Here is a 24,391-nt window from a genome sequence, read left to right as displayed (position 1 = left end):
GGGTGCTGCCACGCGGCCCCTCCCGCTGCACCGCCTCCTGCCACGAGGGCTCCGCTCCAGTCGGCGGGGAGGGAAGGAAGAGGACTGCCCTGCAGGGCGCTCTGGTTCTCCACGCCGCCGCCCCCTACAGGGCGGCCGGAGCGGAACAAGAACAACAACAACAACAAAAAAGTGGCCGTGCCGCCCTAGGATTGGGCAGAACGCCACCTCCAACAATCTGCCGCACCAAGCACCAGCTTGCTCAGCTGGTGCCTGGAGCCGGCCCTGTTCCTGATTCTCTGCCTGGCCTCAGGTGCAGGTTAGAGTGACCTAGGAGCTGCCAGAGCACAACAATCCATTAAGGACAGTCTGCTAGCTAAACATAGCTAGAGCACAGTGCACTCTGGCCACACCTCCTCCCTCTCCTTTTTCACCATCTAATATCTGCCCTCTACTATAAAATTAACTTCTTATTACTTGGGCCTTAGATGTCCCCATGTCACCCCTCCCCACCCAGGGGCATAAAGAGTGGAGCAGGTGTAACCATCCCTCAGTTCCTTCACCAATTCAGAATCCCAGAGGAGTAGGTCTCTGTAGTAGAAGGGAAGGAGGGCAGGTTGTGGAATCCATGTGGACAACACATCTCAAAGAACCACAGTTACTGTACTTCAAGTAACTGTTCTTTCCTCTTCTAGTGATTGTCCACATGGATTCCAGTCTTTGTGACTAACAACCAGTTATTTGTTTGCTTGGAGATGGACAGTAGGAGTCCTACTTAAACAATGATTGAAAAGTAGTCCTAACAAAGCAGGCGTCTGATCTGAGAATCTCTGCAAAACAGAAGTGTCTTGTAATGGTGTGGACTGAGAGCCACATAGCTAATTTACAGTTTCATAAATAGCGATATTCTTCAAACAGGCAGCAGCAAAGGGTACCTGAGCTCTAGAGGAATGAGCCCTAATGTGGCTAGATGGATCTAACCTGGCTAACTTATAACATGTTCTTAAAAATGAGGAGACCCATTCTGAAATTGTCTGTGAAGATATGGCCTGACCTTCAACCCTTTCAGCAAAGGCCACAAACAGGGGGTAGCTGTGTTCCTGAATGATTTTATTCCTGTTGGTGGTATAATAATTCCCGTACTGTTTCAAGTGTCTGAAATTTAGCTTCTGCCAAGGCTGATTGAGGTTTGGAGAAGAAAACTGGGAGATGAATGAATTGGTTCATATGGAACTCTGAAAGAACTTTGGCCAGAAACTTGAGATAAGGCCTAACAGAAACCCTGTACTTATGGAGCACTGTAGAAGAGGGAACTCGCTTAAAGACCTGAATCTCTCCTACCCTTCCAGCTTATGTAATAGCTACTAAAAAGGCAGTCTTCACTGATAGAAACCTGCTCCCTATGCCACCTAAGGGGTCAAAGTAGGGACCATCAACCCAGTTATTACAATGTGGAGGTCCCAAGAGGGAGGGGGCTCCAAAACTGGGGGAAAACATGAATAAAGAGGGTGAGAAAATACAGTATTGCCCTGGATTGCAGAGTAATGTTAAATGGCCCCTTATAGAACTGATAAGAAAGTCCCAATTGTTTCTGGGCTAGCACATAGTCCAATATTGGTGAAATGGGTCATGTCAAAGGAAACAGATGCTGCTGAGATGGACAAATAGAAAACCTCTTCCACTTAGGTTTATAAGTCTGGTTGAGGCTTTCCTGCTTTGGAGTAGAATGTTCTGAACTTCATCTGACCATCTTCTTTCAGTGGATGTCATCCAGCCAGCATGCAGGTTGCCAGATGTAATAATATTGGGCCTGGGTGTATGATGTGACCATGGTTCTGTAAGACTCTGTCAGACAGAGCAGGCAAAGTAATTGGGGATTGCACTGAGAGATTCATCATATCCAAATACCAGAACTGCTTTGCCTGTGCAGGGACTATCATGATCATCAATCCTAGATCTTTCCTCAGTTTCCTCAGGACCATCAGTATGACAGGGACCAAAGGGAAGGCCTACAGCAGTCCCAGTGCCCAAAGGATGAGAAAGACATCTGACAGGTAACCCTGACTATCCCGGATCCTCCTCTGAGGCAGAACACTTCACACTTCTTGTTGTAGTCTGCAGCAAATAGGTCTTTGGTTGTTTTAGTTTCCAACTAGTTTATCAAAGTTAATTTAAAAAGACAGAAAATGGTGTATCCTTTGCTTTTTTTCTTTTTTGATGCTAAATTTGCCATTTGACAGAAGAAAAGTTTCTCTTCCTTCCTCAAACAAATTACTGATGATTTCATCCATCTTAGGCTTCACGCTTTTGGTTTATGTTGTCACCAGAAACAACTGATAGAATGATGTCCTTGTAACTCATTAAAACCTATATAGCATTCTCTAGGGTATTACCTAATTTTTCACATGCCACTTTCTTGATATATGCACAACTGCACAAAGGTGTGGTGTTAACCCTTGTCATCCTGAACTGCTAGTCATGATTAATGCATGACCAGGTAATTATTACAAAATTAATTCCATCACAATTTATTGCACGATTATCTCAATTTCCTAAACCTTTCTACAAACTCCAAGAAGCTGCCTTATTACCCATTTTTCTCCATACCAGGGAACCAAAGGAAGACAAGGAGACTGTTTTGACTAACAAGCTCCATCACTTTCTCTGCCAAGCTTTGAACACCAGCATCTGGTACAGATGCTTTAAACTATGAAAGCCCTGTGTGCTTTCTTGACTGTTCTGCTGCTCTGCTTAATAAGGTAAAGTAACTGCAATGCCCTTAGGTTCTAGAGCTACCGTCTGGTCTGTGCATACCTACGCCATACATGTTCTGAAAACACCAAAATTCATTCATTCATTCAATAACCCATTTCTTCCCTAGCTTTATCTCCCTGTATTTGGCACATAAAGACCTGTGCCCAATGTACAGCTTACAGAATAGTTTACCTAGTAAGATCATTGCTATTAGCAAGGGCCCTCTGATTCTGGTAATTGGTTAATCATGGGATGTAAAAGACAGTCAGTCTCCTGCTATAGAAACCTGATAGTTCTGTGTGCACATTGCAGTGAAAGTAGAAAACAGACCCTATACCCTCATTGTGGAATCACTCACCATCTGAATGGAAGTGGGACATTTAAGCAGAAATCCTGATGTGAAATCCTGGCCTCACTGAAGTACATGAGAGTTTTGCCATTAACTTCAATGGGCCAGAATTTCGCCCCGTTCCTAGCACAGCACCAGAGAAAACAGGCCTTACAAAGGGGAACTCCATCAATACTGGGGCAAAAGAATCTTTCTTCCCTCCTAAGCCAAGACCACAGCAGCAACTTCTACACAGCTTCTATTACAGCACTGCTACTGTCTCCATATTTGCCCTAAATGAGGTTGTCAGTGGATCCGCATAATCCTGAACCCACTAGCCACATTCCTTTCTTCCCTGCCTTCCTTTATCAGCAGCAACAGCGTTAGTAGTTCTTTTAGTTCAAATAAACGGAAATGGAACTGTGCAAGTAAAAATACATTTTTCAAATTAGAAAATATTTGTCACTGGCACACAAACCTTTTGTTTTTATCATATATCTATAACAAAGAAAGTAAAAGTGTACATATGATGCCAGATACCTAAGTAATTTGCGAACTCTAACCTAAGTTTTTATTGGTCCTGAATGATACAAAAATATATTATCTTTCTTTATGGGTTAATTGTTTGTTTGAGATATAACAATTCTGTGTAGAGGAGAAAGGTAATATCACTAATATTTGGAAACTAAACCATTCTGTCAAATGACAGGGACGAGTCTAAAATCTTCAAATTTTCTGTAGAAAATAGCCAAGTGGACACAGTGTGTGCGTATGTGTGCATGGGTGGGTTGGAGGAAAGAAATTCTTTTTTTAAGCAAATTATTTTTAAAATGTTTTGAATAAAGGAAACAAGTGCACTGGAAAAGCAGAATGGTTTTTACTAACATGCCAACATAATCAGTTAATGTTAATCATTAATACACAGAGTACAACCTATTGTAGTTGCCAAATACAGCTCAAATTAATACATATACTTTTATCTGTTGAGCATATAAAACATGAAAAGAATATTTAATGAAAGCTTATTTGTTTCACTTTAACTTCAGCCACACAAGAGTGCAAAGAGTGCTAGAGACCAGCTAAACTGGGCAGGTAAGTATGTCTACAGATAAAATAACTTGGCTAAACTTAATCCCCAGTATAGCTCCATTGCTGCTATGGAAATGAAGGTGAGCAATGAGATTTCAAATGCTTTTGCCCAGTTAGTTAAGTTGCATTTACTTACATTGTATGACAAAGTAATATTCTTTTTATTTTAAAGTGTATTGAAAGTCTGTTCATTTTAAATTATAGTAAGGATTTCTTGTTTAAAACCAGTATTATATTTATATGTAACATTCCTGACCTTTGCTAATGTCACAAATGCTTAATGTCTGTTTTAAATGTTAATGCTGTTTTGCATTTACTGTAAAATAAATGAACATGGTAAATACAAAAGTAATCTTTCTAATCATTTGCCTGATTAGATTTTTTTTTTACACAAACATACTACTATTATTCTAAATAGTCTCTCGGGCAGTGACTATTGTCTTGTCAGTAGAAATATATTATTGACTCTAACCAAGTTTTATGCCCCTGGTTACATACACACACCTCTGCTTTTTTTATACCATAATCTACAAATCGGGAGTAAAAGTATTTCCTTTGTTTGTTTGTTTTCAAAAGGGATATTGAGACTGTGGTATCGGGTAAAATGCGATACATTTTTCAATAGCTTAAATGTGTTTTACCTTTTCTCTAAAAAAATCACAAAGATGCTCCCACTACCTGGGGACTTTTCCTGGCGCACACATGAACAAATTAAAGTTCTGTTACATTACTCAGGTGTTGGGGGCAAGATGCTGAGAGCTGGTGGTGTTGAACCCAATTAAACTGTGTGTCAGCAGAGGTGGAGTTTACAACTGTCGTGCCTCTTTTTCAGATAAAGTATAAAGGTTCAAGAAGCATACAGTGCTCTCCACTCTAGCTGCTCTGAATCTTGTGGTGCTTTAGTTATTTAATTAAAACAAAAACCACCAATGGCATTCCAGAGCCGAAACTACCTTACTGGTACAAGCTCCATTTTCCAGCCTATTGCACCCAGTCTAAGTGGTTCAAACTACAGGAAAACAGCTATCCGAAAGTATCATGCGCCGAGTGTCTATGGGGGAGCTGGTGGCTATGGCACCCGCATTTCCACCAGCACTAACTATGGAGGAGGCTTTGGTGGTGGCTTTGGCAGTGGATTTCAGCTCAACACCAGTGGTAGTGACATCCTGCTTGCTGGAAATGAGAAACTGACCATGCAAAATCTGAATGACCGTTTGGCTTCCTATCTGGAGAAAGTGCATTTTCTAGAAAAAGCCAACTCCCAGCTTGAAAAGCAGATCAGAGAGTGGTATGCAAATAGCTCCTCAACTACAAGGCATGACCACAGTCCATATTTTAAAACCATTGAAGACCTCCAAAACAAGGTAAGAAATCATAAAAGTATCCATTATTTTGCAACTTTATATGCTTCTGTACTCCAATGATTAGAGAATGAAGAGAGTCAGCTAACCGTAGAATTTTTTTTTTTCCAATTCACTGTGGCCTCACTGTAGGTTCATTAACCATTTAACTTTGGCAAGATGCAGGTTAAATTGTGATGTGATAAACTGACTGCACATTTTATATTGCTATAAAAATGTCTATGGATATGTGTAACCTAACAGTTCAAACTCTAACATAAAGGCTGAATTAATTCTTCTATAATTACAGAATATAGGGTTTTTCAGCTGTAGATTTCAAAGTGGGGCTTCCAAGAGAAGATATAATTATCCCTATTTTACAGCTGAGGCACAAAGAAGTAAAGTCACTTGGCCTAGGTCAGAGACTAGACCAGGAGTAGGGATGAGGATAGCACTCATGTCTCCTGCCTCTCATTATATTGCCCTATCCAATTAGCCACACTCACAACTGGAGTGTGAGAATATAAAACTTTTTAATTCTTTCCTCAATGTTGTTGAAGGTCGGACACTCTAAGTTAAGACACTTATCTTCATCTTAATGTAAATTATTTCAGAAGTTCTAAGTACAGAGAAGGCTTTAAAGGTTTTGAAAGTGCTGTTACAGTTTGTCATAATCAACATATGAATGGATCACCAAACATTCAATGACAAATAACATCTTTCTTAATATCACTGAATTAAAAAAAAAACAAGATAAAGTGACATTAAGAATCAGATTTATATCTACAAAAGGCAGGAAATTTAGTGTAAATGGCAAAATTCCTTTCCTAGCTCATCTTAAATTGTCTATTAAAAAGGTCTCCCAGCATCCATTAATTTTATTTATCTATGCACAAGAGGGAGTATTAAAGATAGCATTTTGGTTATCTTTATGGATTGCCATGTATTTGTCACCTTCACATCAGACTTTCAGACTTTGTTTTTCTTCTTTTGTGAGTGTGTGTTTAATCTAATCTCTTATACCTGGACAACAGTAAATAAACAGATGGTTGTTACCTGGGAGGTGCTGTTTATTGAGGAAATCTAAAAATCTAAAGTTCTCTTTGCTGTTTCATAATTCACTAATTTCCCCAAGTAATTTCAGTTGTCATTTACTATTTACACAAAAACATTAATACTTAATCGTTTTTCAACTGTTAAAGTAGCAGTAAAGGAAAATGTCTCACAATTTTACATATCGGCCCCCGTGTTGCCAGTGTCACAAATATTACATTCCAAAGAGATGGTCTCTGACAGCAAGATGTTCAGCAATGTGGATTAAGGTTTTAAACTTTATTTTAAAATCCAGTTCATTGTAGATCTAGAGCAGTGGTTCCCAAAGTGGGGTTCGCGAACCCCTGAGGGTTCGCAGAACGTTTCAGGGGGTTCGCAAGAAAAATTTCATTAATGGCGGACAGAGGACTCTGCTGGGACCCAGTTGCAGGGCAGACAGCCCGAGCCCCAGGGAGAGCGGGGCCGGGCAGTTTGAGCCAGCAGCCCCAGCCCTCCCCTGTCAGCGGGGGAGCCAGCAGCCCCGAACCCCAGCACTCCATGCGGGGTGCAGGTGGCAGCTCTGATTCCTGTCCCACCTTCCTCGGTGGAAGAAAAGCTGTTTGCGAGCCAAACCAGCCAGAAGCACGTTGTAGCCAGTGTAGGAGTGTTAAGGTGTCTCAGTAATTGTCCTTCTCTCTGGAGTGCTGATTTGCTTCAGTGAGTGAATCTTCTCCGTTTCTAGTTTGTTGGTTGTTAGCAGTCTCTCTCTGTTATTTTTATTAGAACTTTTGTACACAAGTTCATTGGATAAGTGGCTGAAAAAGGAAAGTGTAAAGACGCTGGAATCAGCTAGTGTTTCCTCAAGTCCACACTGTGGAAAATCTAAGTCTAATGATCATGATGGTCCTGGAAAGTCACTTACAAAGAAAATAAAATATGACGATGATTATATAAAATATGGCTTTACATGCATTGGTGATCAAGAACATCCAAAACCACTGTGTGTGATTTGTGGTGATGTTCTAGCAAACAGCAGCCTCAAACCTTCTCTACTTCGGCACCATTTAGAAACTAGGCATCCTGCACAACTCGACAAGCCTGTTGATTTTTTCAAGCGAAAATTAGCTGAGAAGAAAATTGACATTACCAGTTTTATATCCAAAGCAAGTACTGATCATGAAAATGCACTTAAAGCATCATACCGGGTGAGCTACCGAATAGCAAAAGCATCAGAAGCTCATACCATAGCAGAGAGCTTGATTGGTCCATGTATAAAAGACGTAGTTCATTGCATGCTCGGAGAAAAGGCTGCAAAAAGGATTGACATGGTACCTTTGTCCAATAATACGTTGTCCCGAAGAATTAATTACATGTCAAATAATGGAGAGACCACAATTGTACATAGAGTGAAAAATAGTCCATATTATGCTATACAGTTGGATGAATCAACTGATGTAGCTAATCTAGCTATTTTGCTACTGTTTGTACATTATGTGAATGAAGGTATGGTTGAAGAAGACTTGTTGTTTTGCCGACCATTGGAAGAACGAACAACTGGAGAAGATATCTTCAATCTGACTAATGCATATTTTCAAGAAAAGGAAATAGATTGGTCTCGTTGCCTAGGCATTTGCACTGATGGGGCCACATCAATGACGGGGAAGTATACTGGATTTGTAGCTCGAACAAAAAAGGTTGCATCAAAAGTCTCTTGGACTCATTGCAGCATCCATAGACAAGCCCTTGCAACAAAATGCATGCCAGAGGGACTGAAGGAAGTGCTGGACAATGCAGTGAAAATGGTGAAATTTATAAAATCATGGCCAACAAATTCCAGAATATTTCACGTACTTTGTGAAGAAATGGGTAGTATACACGACTGTGTGTTGACCCATACTGAAGTTAGATGGCTCTCAAGGAGTAAAATCCTTGTGCGCTTGTTTGAGCTTAGAACGGAAATCCTAGGTTTTTTTCAACAGCCACCCTTTCCATCTTGCCAGCTGTATGGAAAATAATGTCTGGGTCCAGAGCCTAGCTTATTTAGCAGATATTTTCTCAAGAATTAATGACCTAAATTTATCTCTTCAAGGCCTCAATATAACAGTTTTCAATGTGCAAGAGCGAGTTAAATCCCTGATAAAGAAGTTGCAGTTCTGAAGAAGTTGTTTGGAAAACAATCAAGCTGAGTGTTTCAGTAATCTTCATGACTTCCTGGCAGAACATAAACTTCAGTTGGATCTGTGCAGTAAAACCAATATAATTTCACACCTAAAAGGACTTTGCACAACTTTCAGGGAATACTTTCCAGCTATGTCAGGCGATAATGATTGAATTCGCAACCCTTTTGATGATACCACTTTCTCAACACAGATATTAAACACCAAGGAAAAAGAGAAATTGATTGAGATCTCCTGTGATTACGAACTGAAAAGGAGTTTCACAAATCTATCATTGATCAACTTTTGGCTGAGTTTAAGAAACGAGTACCCCCTTTCTGGCAGAAAAAGCTGCTGCAGTTTTGTTACCATTTTCAACAACATACTTATGCGAGAAAGCATTTTCCTCGTATGCACATCTGAAAACCAAATACAGAAACAGACTTGATGCCGAACCAGACCTGAGACTTTATCTTTCTCCAGTGGTTCCAGACTTCCAAGAGCTATGCAGAGCAAGGCAAGCGAATCCATCACACTGAGGAAATTTAAACTTAAATCCCTGGAAATATTCATTTTTAGGAGGGGGTTCACGAGATGTCACAATTTAGTGAAAGGGGTTCGCGGGCTGTTAAAGTTTGGGAACCACTGATCTAGAGGGAAGTTGCTTTCTGACTATTATGCTGAGCAAACTAGGTGCAGCTTTCATTTACAGGGAACCCATTTCTCTCCAATATCTGACCTATAGGCATTCTTCATGAGCTCCCATCTATATACCTGCAAAAAAATCTCCCTTGTCAATATATCACCACAATATAACCGAATGTGTGGCTCCCAAGATTATGACATGATGGGGGAGGAAACTATAGAAAGAATCAATTCACATATATGACACCATACTTAATATAACATTTACATCATGGTTTCTAATGTTCCTGAAGCTTTTTCAAACATTTTTCAAAAAGTGCCTGCCCTGTTAAACACTCTTCTTAATTTTAATAAAAATGGGTTCCTGTAGTGGGGTGGTCACCCGCTCCTGCCTGGAGGGGCTAAAACACCTGGAAGAGGGCTGCAGCACAGACAGCTAGGCTGATTAGAAAAGCAGCCAGAGCTGTGGGCCGCCTAATCAGGGCCCAGCTGGCCCTTATAAGAGGGCTGGGGCCAGAAGCTGAACACACAGACAGTCTCTCTCTAGATGTTGAGAGGGATGGATCTGGCTGCTGGGAGCTGAGCAGGGTACCTAAAGTGGAGCAGGGCTGGGGAAAGGCCAGAGGAGCCGGGGAGCTCCGGCCTGGAAAACCCCCAGGCTGCAGGCCTTGCTAAAGGCTGGAAAAGGTACTGGGGTTGTAGAGGGCAGCCCAAGGGTAGGCAGAGGCACCAGGTCCAAACCCTCCTTGCCAATGATGAGTGGCCATTATACTGCAGTCTGCCCCAGTGAGCGAGGGCTAGACGGTGACTGGCAGTAGCCAAAGACTGAGGCGAGGTGGGGATAGGGGGTTGGCGGTTCCCTGGGGAAGGGAGACCCAGTGAGACTGCGGGGTACTGCAGGGGGCAGAACCCTGAGAGAAGGGGCACTGGGGTCCGGGAGGGATGGGGGCCAGCAGCAAGCGAGACACCGGTCTGCAGAGGGCGCTCCTGAGTGGACAGAGCTAATTCCCAGGATGACCAGCAGGAGGCGCTGTGCCAGTGAGTCGTCGCCCCGCCACAGTTCCCCAGTCAATTTCATTTTTTTCAGCTGCAAATGTGAGCCTTGAGATTTTGATAGGCCTCTCTTAAACATTGCCCACAGTTTGTTTTAATTTTTCTACGGACTTGAGATTTTTTTCTTGTTTACAGCGTCAAATGGTCTGGATCATACTTTTTGGCCAGCCTACAAGATATATTTTATAATACCCTAATTTCTTTGTAACAGAGTCCAAGCGTATTCCACTCCAGGAATCGTTACAAAAAACACCTGCTATGTGGTGCAATCTGGTGAATTCCGAAGGCAAAAAAAATTAATTGGTCTTCAGATGTAGCTAAGATCTAGAATAAAAATAAGCCAAGGCAGGAACACTTTAGTCATATCTAGAGATGGGAATGAAATCCACCAGAAGCAGGGAAATATGCATGTGTGCATGTGTACACACACATAAACTGAAACATAATGTATGTGTGGGTACATGCACTAATGTTATTTACATTTTTCCTTCTATTTTATGTCTTATATCTCTTCCCTGGTCTTTCAAAGTTTGTAGTTTTCTTTCCTTTTTTCTTCCTCCGGTTCTGGAAATGATAAGCTTGAAACAATGGCAAAATGTCAACAATATCACGTACCATTCTTTGTAGAGACAGGGTTATAGTTTGTAATAACATAAATCAATATTTAAGTTAAGATTGCGACACAAATCACAAACAACTAGAAGTTCAATGTTTTCCTTAACTTAATCTGGGCTTCAATGTTTTTTTTTTATCTTCATTTGCTTTGTCTTCTTGACAAAAATGTCAACAATAAAAAAGATATACTTCATGGAAAATATATAGACAGCTCTGGATGAAATAGAGCATTGTGAGTGGTCAATGGACTCCTCCTGCTTTATGAATATTCAGGCACACCTGAATTCTTGGTTTCAGAGCAGACACAAAGATCCAATAACTATATTACAAAGACTTTATATTATATCAAAAGTCTGATACTAAATTAGAGCCAGATTTTCAAAAATGCACTTGAAGAAATGAGTATGCGCATTCTTGATCTGAGTGAACACAGCTGCAATGAACACACAAATCCTAATTTGCATGCGCACACAGCTACTGTAGGTGTGCAGAGATATCAAGCTTACGAAGGTGCATTGGAGATTGAGTGTGTGCAGGTCAGGGTTGCACAAATGTTGATTGGGTTTTTTAAACAGTCAGGGCCTTATTCATTCCATCTGGCATTTGTTCATGTCATACAGTAACAAGTTCTCACTGCCGCTACTGACCTGCCTGCATTCTTATCAGCTTTGAGAACCATCCTAGCTATGGTCTATATGCTCTCCTTCATGTTTAAACCCACCGGTAGAGAAAACGGAGAAACCAACATCTTTGCCCCTACACCCATGAAAATGAGTTTGTGGAGCATGGCGAAGCACATAGCCATGTATACACATAAAGACTGATTACAAAGTAGCAGCCGTGTTAGTCTGTATCCGCAAAAAGAACAGGAGTACTTGTGGCACCTTAGAAACTAACAAATTTATTTCAGCATAAGCTTTCGTGGGCTGCAGCCCACTTCTTCAGATGCATAGAGTGAAACACACAGACAGAAGATATTTATACATACAGAGAACATGAAAAGGTGGAAGTACGCATACCAATTGTAAGAGGCCAATCAATTGAGATGAGCTATCAGTAGCAGCAGAAGAAAAAACTTGGAAGTGATAATCGAGATGACCCATAGAAGGTGTAAGAAGAACTTAACATGGGGGAAAAAAATTCAATTAGTGTAATGACCCAACAATTTCCAGTCTCTGTTTAGGCCTAAGTTAATTGTGTCTAATTTGCATATTAATTCGAGTTCAGCAGTCTCTTTTTGGAGTCTGTTTTTGAAGTTTTTTTGTTGCAAAACTGACACCTTCAAGTCTGTCACTGAGTGATTAGAGAGGTTGAAGTGTTCTCCCACTGGTTTTTGAATCTTATGATTCCTGATGTCAGATTTGTGTCCATTTATTCTTTTGCGTAGAGACTGTCCAGTTTGGCCAATGTACATGGCAGAGGGGCATTGCTGGCACATGATGGCATATATCACATTGGTAGATGTGCAGGTGAACGAGCCCCTGATGGTGTGGCTGACGTGGTTAGGTCCTATGATGGTGTCACTTGAATAGATATGTGGACAGAGCTGGCATCGGGCTTTGTTGTAAGGATAGGTTCCTGGGTTAGTGTTTTTGTTGTATGGTGTGCGGTTGCTGGTGAGTATTTGCTTAAGGTTGGGAGGCTGTCTGTAAGCGAGGACTGGTCTGTCTCCCAAGATCTGTGAGAGTGAGGGATCATCTTTCAGGATAGGTTGTAGATCTTTGATGATGCGCTGGAAAGGTTTCAGTTGGGGGCTGAAGGTGGCAGCTAGTGGCGTTCTGTTATTTTCTTTGTTGGGCCTGTCCTATAGTAGGTGGCTTCTGGGTACTCTTCTGGCTCCGTCAATCTTTTTTTTCACTTCAGCAAGTCGGTATTGTAGTTTCAAGAATGCTTGATAGAGATCTTGTAGGTGTTTATCTCTGTCTGAGGATCCATGAGGTTCCACCCTTTTTGATCTCAGGTCTTTTGTGAAAAGGGCCTTGCCTACCTTTAGTAAATTGGCTCCACTTTCTCCCCCCAAGGGGAAGAGAAGCCACAGAGGAGAGTTAATCCTGCTTCTTGCTTCTATCAGCACTAAATACTCTCAGGGTACATCTACACTACGGGGGGAGTCGATTTAAGATACGCAAATTCAGCTACGTGAATAGCGTAGCTGAATTCGACATATCGCAGCCGACTTACCCCGCTGTGAGGACGGCGGCAAAATCAACTTCTGCGGCTTTCTGTCGACGGCGCTTACTCCCACCTCCGCTGGTGGAGTAAGAGCGTCGATTCGGGGATTGATTGTCGCGTCCCAATGGGACGCGATAAATCGATCCCCGAGAGGTCGATTTCTACCCGCCGATTCAGGCGGGTAGTGTAGACCGAGCCTCAGAAAACCACCAGTGTTTGAGTGGAGCATGTGATGCAAAGTGGATGCTCCCAGACCCCATACTTCTCATGAGCCTTGACACATTATGTAGACCCACAGACTTCTAAACACACGGTTAATGAGAGGGACTTCAGCAGGGAAGGGAAGGAAAGAAATGTCAGAGTCCTTGCTTTCTCCTTCCACTGCTTTTGGAAGATTCTTTTACTTAGATTTGATCAACACGGAAAAGTTATTGGCATAGTTACATCGCTCAAGGTTAAACTGCACCCCTGAGTCAGCACAACGCAGTTATGCTGACAACCCTCTGACCCTGAGTCTAGACATAGCTATGTTGATGGAAATGTGCATCCATCGACATAACTAACATTATGATGGTGGTGTTCCTGCACTGAAAGAAAAACTCCTTCTGTCAATGTAGGCTTCATCTACTCTAAGGGGCTATGCTGATAACATATAGTGTAGTCTCCGAAGTGTACAGATAACCTTAGATTTTCTTCCCTTAACACCATAAGTTAGAGAGAAATGTATATGCCTAGATATGAAAATTTTCTGAAAACAGAACAATCTGATTGCTGGCACAGATTCCATATTTTAAAATGACATCCAAAGTTATTTTTATAACATTTAAATATTGGTTTGGTTTGCTAACTCCAGATTACTTGACAATCTATCATCTTCTTTTCCAGATTGGTGCTGCACATCTGGAAAATGCCCGGCTTCTCCTGCAGATCGACAATGCCAAGCTGGCTTCTGATGACTTTAGAATGAAGTAAGCTTCTATGATGAATTAATGTGATCTCCTCCCCACTCCTGTCAGTCAACTGATCTCTTTAAAAGCCAGTGGGGTCTTCTGGGAAATGTGGGGTTTTTTTAGGAGGAAACTGAACCGCTTCAGATCACTGAAATTGAATAGTAATACAAAACAGATACATTACATACATCCCACCTGCCCTATTCCTATAGAGAAACCCTACAGATACACTTATATATCTTGTCTTGGTAATAAAGTTATTGGAGTTAAAACTGACCATTAAACTGTTTGTCCCTAAAGAGTCAGTAAAAAGGCAATTTGCAGACTGACACAGTAATAGTTAGTGATTCTCTGAGACAGAACTACAGTCCTAGCTTATCACGGTAAAGCATATAAGTAATTACATATTAATATAGTAATTACGTATTAATTGCATATTAGTAATTACATATTAATGATGCTGGAATGAACATTTCTTTTCCAGGTATGAGAATGAGCTAGCAATCAAACAAAATGTGGAAAATGATCTTGCTGGACTACTCAGAGTCCTTGATGACTTGACCTTGTCAAGGTCAGACTTAGCGCTACAGATTGAAGGTCTGAATGAAGAGCTGACTTTCCTCAAGAAAAACCATGAAGAGGTGAGAGCAGCAGAGAAACTCATTTAGAATTCACACATTTTCTCAATGACATACAGAAAACATTTGACACATGCAAATCTTGTTCAGAATAATGAAAATTCCATGGTTAATCTGAAAAAACATAAACTTTAGAATTTGAGACATAAAGTGAAAAGATAAAACTATGACTGTTAACCAATCGTGGTTTCTCCCGTTCTTTTCAAGAGGTAGGATCACATAACTGAAATCTGGAATTAACCTGCTACTCTGTTAGTTGCTAACAGAAAGCCTGTTACTTTCACATAGGTTAGGCCTCCTTTGTTACAATCCATAACACAAAATGATTCCTCTTAGCAATCATAAATCATAGTATTCACTTTTTAATACCTACATTCTTTCTAACTGTGTCGAAAAATGACATTTTAGAGGCTCTGAAAATTAAGGCGTGATGGTCTTCCTTTAAAGAATATCCCTTGGTTCTATGGGCCACCACTACATGCAAAACCAGATAACTGGTAGCCAAGACTCCTGCATTCTATTCACAATTCTGACACTGCTCACTATGACCTTGAGGAAATCATTTCACTTCTGTGTATCTCAGTTTTCCTTGCCATAAAATGAGGAAAATAGTACATCAGAGGGGTGTTGTGAGGCTTTAATTAATATTTGTAAAGTGACTGAGAGTCTCTGAAGAAAGGTGCTTACTCAGGCCTAGGAATTACTTTTATAGCTCTTCTATTTCTATGCATTTTTAATTTGTTTCTGTCTTTCTGTCTTAACATGACTACACATTTCTCTTCCTATTTAAAAGCTTAACTGATGTTCATAAACATAGAATTATCTATAATCATTATTATTTGTAGGAAGTTGGTGAACTGCGTAAAAAGTTAGGTGGCACAGTTAATGTAGAGGTGGATGCTGCTCCGAGCATTGATCTTGCCAAGATTATGGAAAACATGAGACAGCAATATGATAGCATGGCAGAAAAGAATCGTCAAGAGGCCAAAGACCGCTTTGATAAACAGGTAAAGTCTCACTGATCACATAACAGCAGCACCTCACAAGGAGTTCAGTTTAGATTTAAAATTGAACTTCACTGCCTTTACACCTTCTTTTCCATTCTTTGTATTTCAGACAGAAGAAGTGAACCAGGAAGTCGCTATTAATATTGAACAACTGCAAACCAAAAAAACTGAGATCACAGATCTGAGACGGACCTTCCAGAGCCTGGAGATAGAACTGCAGTCCCAGCTTAGTACGGTAAAACATATCTAAAATGTAACATCGGGAATATCTTTAACAGATAGTTGTTTGGATAAACACAGGCACTACAAGGTCTTTCAATGTAAACATAATTTTAAAACACACATAAGTAAGTCCTCTATTATTTCACCTTCTGTAGAAAAAGGCTTTAGAAGACACTCTGGCTGACATGGAAGCACTTTATCGTTCACAACTTGCCCAGATACAGGCTGCAATTGGCAATGTAGAGGCACAGCTGATGCAGCTTCGAGCTGACATGCAGAGCCAGAGTACTGAGTACAGTACTCTCCTGGACATAAAGACACGGTTGGAGATGGAGATTGCCACATACCGACGCCTACTGGAAGGAGAGGATAGTAGGTAAGGAACTGAGTATCTGTGAAGTCTGTTGTTTAGTTCAGTTTTATAGCAAATCAGCAATTATCCTAAATACTCTTTATAAAGGCTGCCAAAGGGGAAAAAGAGGACAGATGTTGAATTACATTTGCATTCAATAAAATGAATGGATAAAGGATGCTTCTGCGTACTAAAATTTGTTCCTGCCAACACTGGTTACTTTACTGGTGGTGTTAAGTCTGGCTGAAACTAAAGAGAATGAAAGTCAAAGACAAACAAGCAAAGTAAGAAGGTAATTATGCTCTAAAATAGAAAAATATTTGTATTTAAAAAAATTAGTACAAATGCTTCCCCCACAAAAAGTAACAGTGAAATGATCAATTACAAGTACCCTTGTTGCATATGGTAACATGTCTCTTCCAAACTATGTCACTGAACTGTTCAGCTTCTGGGGAAACCTGGTTGGTAGCACAAGGGCGCTCTTCATTATCCTTTGCACCATGGATATCTCTGCAAAGCAGCATGGGGACTGGGGATGGGGACAATCTGGGACTTGGCCGGTGGGTCTGAAAACAATGTGACACTCTTTAGTAAAGCAGGCTGCAGCCATTACTGCATTGTCACACCTCCTTGCAATAACTATTGCTGATCAATGACTGAAAGACAGAGAGAGTGTGTGTGTGTGTGTTCCGGAATGTACGGGGTAAAAATACCCTCCCCTTTCCCCTGGTGCACATAGTGGGTCAGTGCCCCCAACTGGTCTTGCCACTTTCTGTTGACTCGTTGGCTACTCTCAGGTAAGTCTGTCTCCCTTTTCCATTCCATTCCTCATAACACAAATGTGGTAGGGACTTTTCAAGAAGCCCTGCCTTCTTTTTCCTGCTGACAGACAGTCAGTCACCACATTCAGCTGCAGAGAGGACATTCTAGAGCAGGGGTGGGCAAAGTTTTTGGCCTGAGGGCCACATCTGACATTGTATGGCGGGCCATGAATGCTCACGAAATTGGGGCTGGGGTGCGAGCTCTGGCTGGAGGTGCAGGCTCCGGGGTGGGGCCAGAAATGAGGAGTTCAGAGTGCAGGATGGGGGCTCTGGCTGGGGCTGCAGGCTCTGGGATGGGATTGGGGATGAGGGGTTTGGAGGGCAGGAAGGGGATCAGGGCTGGGGCAGGGTGTTGCGGTACGGGGGGGTGGCTCAGGGCACCACTTACCTCAAGCGGGCCCCGGAAGCAGCAGCATGTCTCCCCTCCAGCTCCTATGCGGAGGTGCAGCCAGGTGGCTCTGCTGCACGCTGCCCTGTCCGCAGGTGCAGTTCCTGGCCAATGGGAGCTGCGGGGGCAGCGCTTGGGGTGGGAGCAGCGTGTGGAGCGGAGCCCCTTGGCTTCCCCAATGCGTAGGAGGCAGAGGGAGTACATGCTGCTGCTTCCGGGAGCCGCGCGGAACGGCCCCCGACCCGGCTCCCCAGCGGAAGCTCAAGGGCCGGATTAAAATGACTGGTGGGCCAGATCCGGCCCGCAGGCCATAGTTTGCCCATCCCTGTTCAAGAGGCTGCTAAAGAAGTTAATTGGTTCAGTATCCATCAAGCCCCATCATAGTACCTGACACGAAGTTCATTTACTTAGGCTTTGTTCCATTCCCCCCAGAGATAACTGTTTGTAGAACTGAGTGAGATTAATCCAAGGAATTTAACAAGAAAAACAACGTTAGCACATGCTTAAGTACCTTGCTGTATTGGGGCTTAAGTGAACAAATTAAAGGTACAAAGATCAGTGATCTCAACATTTCTTAAATGTAATAAGCACCTTTATTTACAAAGTATGTTTTATTCATATATTTAGCAAACATTTCCAGACAGAGATATCTACTATAGAAGAGCCTGAGAGAGGTAAGTCACTTACATTTTTGTTTTCATATTTTTAGATTTGGTTGCTACTAATTTGCATTAAAATGAATTACGCTGATATAAAACAAGTTGAGGTGTATAAGTCTTTCAGATGCAAATATTAAATCAGTGAAATCTTATGGCAAAATTGCCAATTCCATTTCTGACTATAGAACTCTCAATGTAATGTTTCTGTTAAAAGCCCCTTAGAACTATTCCGTTTGTACAAAACCCAAGCACCAAAACATGCTCAGGAGGAATAAAAGACTCAAAACAATGTTCTGTAAAAAGTTCTGGGTGATGTGCAGGATGTTCAGTAATTAGAGAAACCATGTTCTGTACACCAAGAAAGAGAGTTTATTTACTATCAAAAAAGAAGCTACTAGTGTCTTCTCTACAAATTCACACTTATGGGACTGGCGCCTCCTTGTGTTCAGCTGTATATTCTTCAAGAAATCACATGCATTGTCCTTGATGCTTCCCTTTTACATAGGTATTCCCCCACTTCCACCCTGGAACTGGCCTCAGCCCACACATGAATTAAACAGTACTATTTTGTTTGTTCTTTTCCATAAGGAGGGATTTTTTCCAACACCCGGAAGTGTATCCTTCCATTTGCCCCAGCTATGACCGGCAGGCACTCTATTAATATGACACCTGAAAACCCAGAATTTTGAGTTCAGACTGAAATTAGCATATCGTTTACACTTAAGAAGATGCTTCATATCTATTTTACAATAAATGGCACTTTCATTCTTAAACCCACTGTTAAACTGAAGAGCAAAATTATACATGATCAGTAATTTAACTTTTCTTTTTCATATGTGTTTCGAATTTCCTGACGTTCCTCTTGATTATGCCAATGGGGGATTAAGGGAGACCTTCTAAATATGTTTGCTTAACAGGCTGGAAAACTAAAAGTATAGAGCTAGTTACTGAAGTAAACATTAAAAACTTATTACTCTTTTAATATAAATGTTTTAATTAGCACTCTGCAATTTTATTTCCAGAAATAAATAAAATTAGGAAGATCAAGACAGTCGTTGAGGAGGTGATTGATGGCAAAGTTGTCTCCTCCGAGACCAAAGAGATTGAAGAGAAGATATAAGCAGCATCAGCAGGGAGATGCCTCTGAACTTCTTAGAGCTGAAGGCAAAAATTACTTGATTAAACTTCAGTGGGAGTTGGATTGGACTGTTTGTGGCTATGTCTACACTGCAGAGTTTTGTCGCCAAAAGTTACTCTGATTTAATTAAAATGCTTTGATTAAACCGCTTTTGTATGTCCATAGTATGCTCCTTGTATCAGCAGAGCGCATCCACATTAGCAGCTCTTGCATTGACACAGAGAGCAGTGCACTGTGGGTAGCTATACACTGTGCAACTGACCATAAGGTGCTTTGGGAAGGGTTTGCAATGCCTCATGGGGCAGAGACAGCATCACATGTTGCAGGTTTCTCAATCCCATCATTCCATGGGCTCATGGACATCCTACTAGATTGCCAGCTGCTTTTCAACAGAAGTGTGTGATGGGAGGGGGAGAGCATGTGTGACAGGGAGCATGTGTGTGTGGGGAAACAGAGACAGAGTGTGTGTTGTGGGAGTGTGTGCGTTGGGGGAGAGTGAACAAAACTCCCCAACAAATCTCTAAGTTCAGACAGCCGCCGGAAGCAACCAGGCCTGAGGTGGGGGAGGGGGACACCCCTGACATCAGCCCCCACCCTGGCTCTGCACAGCACAGCAGTGTCTCTCTCACACAAAAACAACAAGGAGCAGAGCGGTCACAGCGGGCATTGTGGGATACTGGGAGAGGCCAGTATGGCAATATAACAAATGGCAGCATCTAAACTGATGCTTTGTCACTTTAAGTTTGCCACAAAAAGCTTTATGCCTCTCGTCGAAGTGGTTTCATTTTGTTGCTGAAACTGAAGAGTCTTATTGAAAAAAGTGGCATTGCAGTGTGTACACCTCCACTGTTTCATCACCAAAAGCTGCCTTTTGACAACAAAACTCTGCAGTGTAGACCCAGTATGGAGCTTTCTATTTACTTCAATGGCACTTGGATCAAGCTGAAAGAAAACTGCCATGTTATCTACTGGGAAACAACATGCTATATCCTCATTTTTTGTCCATTAATCAAAAATTGCTTTGCATCACTAAGTTACAAGGCACAAATATCCTTTAATAGCTCTTTACTTACATGTTGACTGGCAGTTTGATTACCAAATAAGGGCCATTCAGGGAGAGAATACTGTGTATAGACACAGTGTGCCGTGCTGTTAAAAATCCATGATTATTTCTGTTTATCTTAACCATGGTACATACAATTATAGCAATTACTATGGATCTTCTAAGAGTAATTAACAAATAATGTTCAGCAATATGCAATTATGATGTAGCTATATATTTATGAAAAAGCTTCATAAAACTGTAGTGATCATATAAGTACAAAAGACTTAGCATGATGCGTGAGCCATGTAGTTTAATGTTATTGAATCTTTCTTAAACTATCAAAATTGTTTCCTTTGTACTTCTGGTAATAAACTTGACATGTGACATATGGTATCTGTGTATCTGGCGTTATACTGTGCAGCACACCGGTGCCTGCTTTTGCTGAGTGTGAAGATTAATGTGGTCCTTGTAGTTCCAACAATTCAGCATACTCTAGTTAAAATATGCTAAGCCAAGTTTAAAAGAACGTCTCTTTTCACCTCTAATTAACTTTCCCTGCATCAAATTTATGCTACTTATTTTTATCCCCCAAATATACTCAACAATACTCAAAGGGACATGTAAACAAATAGATACATAGACAGTTCTAACATATTTTCAAAATCTGGACTAGTCAGGACAGGATTTCCTGACGGGATTTTCTTTTCCTCATTGAAATCTTTCTGAGAGGCTGCCATCTAGGCTATTTTGTTGAGTCTTGTCTTTTTGCACAACTCTGTGATAAGCAGAGACAATGTCACTGAAACCATTTACAAATCAGCAGCAGGAGCTAGCCAAGCCTATGAACGACTGGTCTTGCTTTTTAGTCTTGGCTATAGGCCAGTTAACTATGGATTCCGCTTTCAAAGGATCTGGGGAAACTTGGCCACTTCCTTCCCAGTGTCCTAAATAAGGGTCTTTGATTGCTCCTATTTTACATTTTGACACTTTCACGGTGGGACTTGCATCTCTGAATTTTGTCAGCACAATTCCCAACAGATTTTTATAACCTGACAAAGAATTGCTAAATATTGCAATGTCATCCATATAAACCTATACAAAGTCTTGTAACCTGTTTAACACTTGATTATCGAGCCTCTAAAAGATGGCTCGTGCATTAATTAACCCAAAAGGTAACACTTTGAATTCAAAAAGTCCTAAATCAGTAATGAAGGTGGATTTTGTCTGTGCTTTGCTGTCTAATGGGATTTACCAATAGCCATTTGTTAGGTCTAGAGTGCTTAGTGTCATTGACCAGGACATAGGCGGTCTGACCTAGTGATCAAAGCAGCAGTTGGGAGCCAGGAGGCAGGCCAGATCTGGATATCCATGGACCAGAATCTGAGATAGGCCAAAGGGCAGATCGAGAGTCAAGTTGACAGGAGATCAGAGTCCAAGACAAGCCAGAGGGCAGACCAAGCCATGTGTCAGGAAGCAGGGAGACTCAGGTTATCAGAGTCTGAGACAGGTCATGGGGCAGATCAGGGTCAAGAAGAGGGGCAAAGTTGGGATACCAGGAAGTCTTAGTCAGGCAGCAGGAGCAGGGTTACAAATCACTCTAGTATTTGAATGCAGGAGTAATGAAATTTTGTTATCCTTATTGTACAAGTAAAGGGCAGCAGAACTGTGCTTAACATGCCCTGATTGAGGGGATCACCCTAAACTGAACCTCGTTGCTAAGCAGGGGGTAGGGATGCCAAATCCCAGGGAAGATGAGACAGTGGGAACAGTTGTTCCTAGTGGTGGTGTGGCTGCTGCCTAGAGAGTCCTAGACACCATTTGACCTATCCTTCACCAGCATTTAATGACAGAGCTGATTAGACTCAATTAAGAGCCCTTGTTTCCAGCTGGTGATTCCTAGAGCTGCCCTGATTGCTGAGCAAGTCTAGGGACTAAGCCTTAGACTTAGACGTTGTGTAGGGACTGAGAAAGGCAACCCAGAAACTGCCCTGGCAGTGAGATTCCCACTATCTGCTGAAAACACTGAGAGCTGGGTTAGTGGTGGAACCTCGGAATGTGATGTCACAGTAGAAAGAGGCAGCGGGATGGCAGCCAATGGCAGCAGAGGACAGCAACAGCAGAGGCATTGCCCAAGGCCCCTACCCCCACCCATGAACACCTCTGAACCCTGGGTCTTCACTAACCAAGGACTACCAACTGTGAGTGAGGTGCCATGGAGGGAAAGGAGAGTGGTGTGTTAAGGGACATTCGTTTGTTGGACTTTCATGCTGCAAGATGAAAAATTGAGACAAAGGACACTGCCCAACCCACTGTGGGGTGGGTGTTTGCCTTTGGTCATGTACTTTTGATTATGGTTGTGGTGTTTTCCCAAATTAATGTTGTGTCCCCTTTTCCCTTTTACTAAAAGTTTGATTTTGTTGTACACACATTCGGTGCTTGAGAGAGGGGAAGCATTGCCTCTTAGAGGCACTCACAGGTGGTGTTTAGTTTTCCCAGATTACTGTGGGAGGGCTCAGGCCAGTTCTGTTTTCTGTTGTTAAGAGAAATCCGTAAACATTGAACCATGCCCTTACTGCTGCCAACTCAACCTAGCAAAAGGGTTACACATGAATTCTGCATTTTGTGCCTTTTTACAAGAGTACACCAGCACCAAGTCCCTCTGCATCAAACGATCGCTCACAGGCATTGCGGTCATACCCAGTTTCCATGCAGTTGGCTTTTAGTGAGGTTTTGCTAAACAATTTCCATCATAGTTTCTAAATCTTTCCTAAATTTCTGTACATATTCAGCCAGTGGTTCCCCTTCTACCTCAGTGCCATTGTCCCAGGAGTTCCTGATGAGGTCCAATGGCTCATTGCATGGGGTGAACTCTGTGGACCCTTGGGGTACAGCCCGGTAAGTGAATAATTTCTCTTCTTCTTCTTCGGCATGTCTGGTGTAGAGCAGCAACTATAATTTCACCTGAAGTTGATTGAGCCAAATGGCTACGACAGGAGTAGCAGAATTTATTGCAGTAATGCCTCCTTCATATTTATAAATTGGGCAGTAGGTAGTGATATGTTTGATGGCCTGTCATGAGGAACCATGCCAGTGAGTCCCTGATTTTCCATTTGTGCATTAGATGTCCGCATCTACCATGGTTGGTTTGGATTCGGTTCAGAGTTGACCAAGATGACTGTGGAAGGTCAAACCCAGGAACCTTCTGCATGGGATCTGGCACAAGGTGCTTATTTTTTAAATCTTGTTTAGCCCAATCTGCTTTCCAAGCCTCCTTCTGATCGTAGCCTGATTGCCTGAGGCTAAATGAATGTGCACAGAAAGGCTTGCGGAACTTAAGACATTGTGGTGGGGAGGCGCTGTCAAGGTCTTGGCACATAGGAAGACATCTGTTTTCTTGGATTTGCTTAGCTTCGTGGAATGTCGCAGCAGTTTGGTGTATCGGCGGAGGAGCGATGTTAGACAGGACAGGTATCCATGGTGTTGGAGTCGACTTAAGGGTTCCCGTGATGCAACGCATCACTATATTCAGCTGGATATCCACAAGTCGCATGTGGCTGCATCTGCTCCATACCAGTGCACAGTATTCAGCTACTGAATATACAAGTGCTATTCCAGATATTCGCAACACTGATGCACCCCAGGTTGTATCTGCTAGTTTCTGGATTATGTTGGCTCTCGTTTTTATCTTTACAAATAAAAACGTAACAGTACGTGCCTGTCATTTGACCTCTTGGCTGCATACATTCTCGACATAAATTTTAGAGTCCCATTGACCCTTTCAACTAAATCGTTTGTCTCCCCACACGTTTTACGCCACACATCTGCCATAATTCACCACGTAACTGGGACACGAAATGTGACTCACAGTCTGAGCTCTCCTCTGGAAAACCTACTCATCTGAATTCAGTGAACAGAGCCCCCTACCCATGGTTTCAGCCTCTATATTAGAATAAGCCACTGCCTCTGGGTATCTAGTGGCAAAGTACACTACTACCAATATACATCTCT

General features: G+C 41.9%; 1 protein-coding gene across 3 annotated transcripts; it reads left to right on the top strand.

The window, feature by feature from the left end:
• The first annotated feature begins 4,182 nt into the window (after nt 1-4,182).
• LOC128829159 (keratin, type I cytoskeletal 19-like) lies at nt 4,183-20,774 on the top strand. 3 transcript variants are annotated; one of them, XM_054014417.1, is made up of 9 exons: nt 4,183-4,230; nt 4,983-5,514; nt 14,049-14,131; nt 14,598-14,754; nt 15,597-15,758; nt 15,868-15,993; nt 16,136-16,356; nt 18,169-18,215; nt 19,223-20,774. In XM_054014417.1, exons 2-9 carry the CDS (start codon nt 5,080-5,082, stop codon nt 19,318-19,320), a joined length of 1,329 nt encoding a protein of 442 aa, XP_053870392.1. In that variant the 5' UTR covers nt 4,183-4,230; nt 4,983-5,079; the 3' UTR covers nt 19,321-20,774. The 3 variants fall into 3 exon arrangements, with proteins under 3 accessions (XP_053870392.1, XP_053870393.1, XP_053870391.1); XM_054014416.1 differs by lacking the exon at nt 4,183-4,230 and having other exon boundaries at nt 4,444-5,514; XM_054014418.1 differs by lacking the exon at nt 15,597-15,758 and having other exon boundaries at nt 4,198-5,514.
• The last annotated feature ends 3,617 nt before the right edge of the window (nt 20,775-24,391 follow it).

This window comes from Malaclemys terrapin, chromosome 25 (genome assembly GCF_027887155.1).
Source record: "Malaclemys terrapin pileata isolate rMalTer1 chromosome 25, rMalTer1.hap1, whole genome shotgun sequence".
Taxonomy (NCBI): Eukaryota; Metazoa; Chordata; order Testudines; family Emydidae; genus Malaclemys; species Malaclemys terrapin.
Note: the sequence above shows the minus strand (reverse complement) of the source record. Positions and strands in the feature narration are given on the sequence as shown.